Source organism: Rhagoletis zephyria, unplaced genomic scaffold, assembly GCF_001687245.7.
Source record: "Rhagoletis zephyria isolate East Lansing unplaced genomic scaffold, Rhagoletis_zephyria_1.1 Rzeph_scaffold_04864, whole genome shotgun sequence".
Classification (NCBI taxonomy): Eukaryota; Metazoa; Arthropoda; class Insecta; order Diptera; family Tephritidae; genus Rhagoletis; species Rhagoletis zephyria.
This window is the reverse complement of record NW_016161947.1, coordinates 39,865-46,961: the sequence shown is the minus strand read 5'-3', so window position 1 is coordinate 46,961 and position 7,097 is coordinate 39,865. Positions and strand designations below refer to the sequence as shown.

Below are 7,097 nucleotides of genomic sequence, written 5' to 3'. Positions count from 1 at the left end.
CTGTGGTGTTCGTCGCTTCAATTAATTTTTTTTAAATAAAGCCAATCGAATACTCAAAATGTTGGACACAGCTGAAATGATAACATTTACCGAAAAGTTGATCGAAGAAATAAAACACTATCCCGTTCTGTACGACAAGGTCGCTGCGCGTGGGAAGGACTTCGAAAAAGAGGAAGCGTGGGTATCTCTCACAGAACGTTTACCATCAGATCTTAAAGTTACAGGTATTTGAAATTTTCATAATACATACTACTTTTTATATCAAAATAATCATATTTCCGTAGTCGATGACACGAAAAAAAGATGGCGAACCTTGAAAGATTGTTATTCCAAATATCTTCGCAGTGGTACGACAAGCAATAAATACGAGGCACGTTACAAATCATGGCGGTGGTCAGGACACATGGAATACTTTAAGACCTATGTGTTGCACACCTATCATAATGGCGATGAGAGCCTGTTTTTAAGGTCCACGAAGAAATTTAGAAGACTAAGAGATCGCGCAAGATTAGAAAATAATAGAGTAAAGAACCGAACAGAAGAGCATTTAAAAGGCGAAGAGTTTATCAAAAATGACACTGTCCAACCACAAATAATAGATAAAAACATCAAAGGTGAGATTGATGAGGATGTCTTAGAAGAGGTGGACGACGAATCTTATCAAGCAGTTGCTAATGCCGTGTCAGAGTACGCAAATACTTCATCAGTTGGTTGGGATCAAGAAATTGATGAATCAGATACTAGAGAAAACCTTCAAAATTCCTCCCCGAAGAGTATCGCATCGGTTGAGCACGAGAATTTTATTGATCCTTTGTTGGGGAGAAGTTTCGATGGAATTGATTTAACATTTCTTGGGTATGCTAGCAGCATCAAAAAGCTCACACCGCGAAGGCAATCACTGATCAAATTTGCAGTAGCTAAACTTATAATGCAAGAAGAGTTGGCGCAGCAAAGTGAAAATCAAACAAGTTCATCTTATGAAGGAGTCGTAAAAAATGATATAAGCATTGAGAGAGTGTGATTTACATTTGATTCACATTTACGCCCTATGCTGTAATCCGGCGTAACTGTACGAACATTCGGAGTGATGTCGAAGCTGAAGGAGTTTTACAAAAATTATACTCACCTATACTAGAATCCGTCGTTCGTCCAATTTTGATACGAATCGGAGTATCGGTATGTTGTTCTCCAATTCTCCCGATAGAGAAATCCTCGAATAATTAACAAAGGGAATAGCATTTTCCCCACCAATTTGGGAGGAGAAAATTCGAAAGCTGAGATTTCCATCACGGAACCAATAGCTATATCCTTCAAAGTATACGGATTTTTTTTATACAACTCGGTGGGGATATTTATATTATTAATGAATTTATAACTTTCACAATGTTGCTGCTAATAGTATTTAAGTAATTTGTTGTTAAAGTATCCCGACTACTATCACAAAATTTTAATTTAAAAGGCCACTTTTCACTTATATTTATAGTAATATGCTACCCTTAAAATGTTCGCATGCGTTTGTAACACTTTAATTATACATAATTAATTAAGTAAAACGCGTTTATAAATGTGTATAGAAATTTTTCCACATTTCATAAACAAAAAGAAATAATGGCCGACAGCAAGAGCAAATGTGTGTTACCATACGTTTTAAAAGAAAAGAACACCACAAATAAGGCACATAATCACAGTATACCCTTTCACTACTTGTATGTATATGGAATGCATATAATAAAACTTCTCTATATTTAAAGAACTGTTTTAAAAATCAATACTTCGATAAATAATACAAATTTGTAAAACGAAAAATCGCGCAAAAAGTAAAAAGTGAGGTTGAATTCGACATTGCTGGCAACTTTCACTACAAATTACGTAAAAACTGTAAGCCTCCGGAGGGGGGAGTTTTCGGATTTATAATCAGGGAAACCCGCTCTGCAAACCCTCATTTTTATTTTTTTCGAAAGCCTGGTTCCTTATTGGATAATGTTCCCGAATTTTTATCCATGATAGGAGGAAAGGGAAAAGAGAAAACTCCCAGGGAGTTTCTGTTCAGAATCACCCTGGTAATGTTTTTTTTTTGTTGTATCGAACGCCAATAGGCATTGGGATTGGTTAACAATTTTATTTTATTAATTTATTAATTTCACACAGAATTAGTCTCTTACAGACTAGTAAAGAATCTAGTTGAATATTGTAAACAAATTACTCTTAAATCTATCAATACTTAAGTTAAAGTCGATAACACTACAATATGTATTGCACAATTCAATGCATCTAGCAAATGGTTCATTTTTGGCATAATTCGTGGTATGCAGTGCACCTACCAATAGCCTATTGTTTCTTAAATAGGCGCCATTTATGTGCCCATTGATTAGTTTATAAATAAATACAATGGAGAAGTAATCCATTCTTTCCTTCAAAGACTGGAGACCCAGCAGTTTCCGTCTGCCAATATAGGGAGGAACATAACCTTGCCAGGGCAAGTTGCTAATAGCGAATTTGGTGAAAATCTTTTGAACTCTTTCAATTTTGATCGCGTGCACTTCATAATATGGACTCCATATTATAGAACAGTATTCCAGACGGCTTCTTACTAAAGAGATAGAAAAAGACTTTAAAGTTATTGGATCTCTGAACTCTTGAGTATTGCGCCTAATAAAGCCTATCATTGAGAACGATTTAGATACAATATCGTCAACGTGTTTGGTAAACGCGAGTTTGGAGTCAAAAATAATGCCCAAATCTTTTATTTCAGTGCTCCGCTTTAAAACGCAACCATCTAATTTACAGTCAAAAGATATATCACTACTATGTAGACTTCCACGAGAACGTAACTACACAACATTTACCTATATTTAGGTTCAAACAGTTTAATGTACACCACTGCTGAAATTCATCTAGATCGAGCTGAAGACGATAACAATCTGATAGATCACGCACAACTGAAAAAAGCTTAACATCTTCTGCAAACATCAGTCAGTTTGCAAAATTAAAACAGTTAGGCAAGTCGTTTATAAATAAAATAAACGAGAGTGGTCAACATTGCGTACCGGTGGTATGCCCGACCATGCATTAACGGTCCCTTGAGATGGTGTTGACCCAATTTTCACAAGTAACTTTCTTTACGTTAGAAAGCTCTCGAAAAAATCTAGCAATTTACCACTTATAACGTAACTTCTCAGCTTTTGTAAAAGTATACTGTGCTTGACTTTATCGAAGGCTTTAATTATCTTATTAGTTAAGAGAGCAGGTTGATCTACCGGAAGAAAATCCATGCTGACTATTGGATATTAAAACCCTTTCACGATCAAAAAAGATCGATTGGATTATTTGATCAAATAATTTGGCTAACGTACATTGCTTAACTATAGGTCTATAGTTACAGACATTATTGCGATCCCCAGATTTATAAATCGGCGTAATAAAACATAACTTCCATTGGTCGATGAAAAATCCTTTATCTAAGCAGTTTTGGAAACGAAGAGATATAGGATAAGCTAATGCTGTAGAGCACTTTTTAAATAACATGGGTGAAAAACCTTCAGAGTCGGGCTTCGAACCAGGCTTCAATAATGAAATAGCCAGCAATACATCTTCCTCCGAAACCGAGAATCCTGTAATGGGTGAAGTTGAGGGGAGAATGGGTGTTGATTGGCATGACGGCAGAAATAACTAGGACCGCGTCCGCGGACACTGTACGGTATGCAGAAGCAATGCGTAGTGTCCCTCTGTGCTGGACCGAAGACATTTGAATCCGGTATTTTTTGACTTTCAATGCGCCGGCCCATATTTCTGCCCCGTACAGGAGCACCGACCGCTGTCTTCAGAAGCTTCCTGCGGCATGGCTGCGCAACAGACTGTCATACGTGGCGTTCCAGAGGTCCGGGCCAAGTACAGACCCCTGTGCCGCTCCGCCGGTTATACGGTTTTTCTCTGACCTTGTGTTGTGTCGTACAAAAGCCAACGGTCTCTGAGGTAGTCCCGGCTCATATCTAGCAAGTATGTTTTAACCTTGAATGACCGTTCCAAGGCCTCCAGCATGTCGTCCCATCTTGCCGAGTTGAAGGCATTCTTGACGTCCAGTGTGACTAGCAGCACTATTGGCCGCGCCTGGTGGCAGGCTTCTTCGGCCTTATGTACCGCCTCGACTACTTCGCCAATTGCTCCTATAGTTGAGTGTCCCTTCCTGAAGCCATGTTGTCGGGGTGAAAGGCCTCCCTCGTATTCTATCGCTGACGTCAAGCGTATTTTGAGCAGACTCTCCATCATTTTGCCTGCTGTGTCTAGCATGCAGAGTGGCCGGAAGGATGAAGGAGAGTTTGGGTCCCCTTTGCCCTTGGGTATAAGCACCAGTCTCGCCTTCTTCCATTGGCTTGGGAAAACCCGGGCCCTAAGGCAGCTGTTGTACATGTTAAGCAGAAGATCAGGGCTCGTTTCCGCTGCTAACCTGATTGCCTCCGCTGGTATGCCATCTGGGCCTGGAGCCTTGCCGGCTTTCATGCTTCGCAGGGCTAGCTTCAGCTCGTCTGTCGAAAACAGTGGTGCCTCGGCTTGCTCCTCGACGAACACTGTATCTGCTCTTAGTGGGTATGTGGGAAATAGCGCATCCACTATATTCTTAACTCGGGCTTCATCCATCGCTTGCGATGATGTGTGGAACTTTTCCATCACTATTTTGTATCCCTGGCCCCAGGGTTCGCGATCCACTTCGTCACATAGCGCTTTCCAGCAGTGTTTAGGGTTGATAGATAAGCATAAATAATAAATAAATATGAAATTTAAGCCTGATTAATACATTTTTAAAAACCTTACATCACACAAACAAATCGATTTAATAGTTTTCCAAATATCTCGAGAACGGGGCGAGGAAAAAATTTGAAAAAATCACACATACACACATACAAATTCTCTATGAAAAGAAACATTTTTTTTTTAACTTTTCACATACAACTTTTTAAAAAAAAAAAACTAATTTTTAAAAATATGCCATCTCAAAAATAAAATGAAAAAAATCACAATGGTAGCTCTCAGTGTTGCGCAATATTTAAGTATAGTATTTCGGGGTGCACACTACAAGAATTTGAGTTATGATTTTTTTTTTTACACCGGTTACAAAATTACAAAATTTCTTAATTTTTTTAGAATTTTTTTGAGTATGCAGTTTTGTAGCCCATTAAACTTTTGTATAGTAAAGTGAAAATTTTAAGCTACTGCAAAATTGTGTTGATTTTTAATATTTTTTATGCTGACGGCTTTTTGCACTTTTTTCTTAGGGAAGAAAATGCGCAAACCATTTTCAAAGACAATTAAAAGAAATTAACGCCAGTTTTGCAATCGCTTAAAACTTGCACTTTTTATACTAAAATAAATTTGGGTACACAAATAAATTCTAAAAAAAATTGTAAAAATTTTTAAATTTGTAATTCACCCCGAAATACTATACTTATAGCGTTTTCTTTTCTCAAAAAAAGTCCGAGGGATTTTTCTCTCGACGGCCCTGGCTATAAGCGCACATTTTTCGAACCAGTCACGATTCAAAATGAATTACAAAAACTAAAATCGAAAAACTCTGATGACGTAACAGGTTCTCCAAATTCTGAAACAACCAAAAGAATGAGAATGAAGAATTTTTTGGAAAACAACAGGGTTTAAACACCGATCTTGCCATGATGCTAGATTGTGAATATGAAAGTCAGGAGGTTACATCTGACATTTGCAGCCCCGATGCAATTCTCAAAAAGGAATTATTGCACCGCAATAAAAAAAAAATAAATATAGCTGAAAGCCCGCCCTCTCAACTCGGGCATCGTCAATCGAAATGAATTTACAATTTTGTCAAGCTTCAAGTTTTTCAAGTTTGTCGCCTCGAGCAAGAAGTCATTTATGCTCGATTTACATGAGGCGATTCAACATTGCTCCGGGAAAATCGCTCGTGTAAATGGTGATTAAAAAATCGCTTGCCTCAAAGTAGACAGCAAGTCAACTTTTGCATGCGTCTCTTTTCATTATCGTCTGTCAAAATATCGCCTCATGTAAAGGCAGCTTTAGTGGCGCAGGTTTGATTTACGACGCCTTAAAAAACAGGTAACCCGAAAAGGTAGCAACATTACTTTTTATCAAATACAACGTTCCAATTGTTAAATTCAAGTACTAAAAAAACATTAAAAATTACTAAATTTTCAATTTTTTATTGATCTAAATAACCTAAATTATTCTTATTATTCCCTAAATTATTTCTTAAAAATACTTGACATCCGCATTCGCATACGCATCCGCGGATGTTAGCTTTTAAACATCCGCATCCGCATTCACATTCGCGGATGTCTAAAATTCCATATTCGCAACATCCCTAGTATGTATGTACATATGCTATGTACGTATGTAACTGTCCGAATTCGGTGATAAGAAAATCGGACAACGATGGATATGTTTTTAAAGTATATGTACTTACTGTTTCCGACATTATGACTGGGTTTTGTAATAATAATAATAAAATGTGAAATTTTACATTCTAGCATTGATTTTTTATTAGGTTTTGTCTTTTTGACAAACACATAAATTTTTCATTTCAATTCTAACAAAAATAATACATAGTGAATCTTTTTGTATCATATGAATATTTTCGTGATAGAAATTTAATTATTGAAATGCTACCAAAATAGATATACATACATACAAAGTTTACATACATAGATTAGTTCATTTTTGCCTTTTCAAAGATCGTAGACATGTTATGCAAAAAGTTTCCCGATATGAGGCAAATTTAATGTACATTTCGCAAATTAATGTATGTATATTTTCAATATATGTTTATAATATGTATCCTATTAATTTTTTTTTTTGTGTATAGTATTTTCTTAGATACGTGTTATTTATGTAATTATGTTCACATTTTGAAATCATCTACACGATAAGGGTCTTACGAATTCACTCTTTCGTAATATTTATTTGCTTTTATATAACATACATCACAGCAGAACTTTATACATATATTTTTTACGACTTAAAATTTGTTGAATACAAGCTATGCAATTACATAAGAATACAATATGCGCCTAGACTAAAGTAAGTCCATCTGTTAGTATATTTAATAAAGCAAC

At 36.4% G+C, this 7,097-nt stretch overlaps 1 protein-coding gene across 1 annotated transcript; it reads left to right on the top strand.

The window, feature by feature from the left end:
* The first annotated feature begins 6 nt into the window (after nt 1-6).
* On the top strand, nt 7-1,694 carry LOC108371293 (uncharacterized). Its single transcript, XM_017626823.1, has 2 exons — nt 7-224; nt 285-1,694. Exons 1-2 carry the CDS (start codon nt 59-61, stop codon nt 1,019-1,021), a joined length of 903 nt encoding a protein of 300 aa, XP_017482312.1. The 5' UTR covers nt 7-58; the 3' UTR covers nt 1,022-1,694.
* Nucleotides 1,695-7,097: the final 5,403 nt, after the last annotated feature.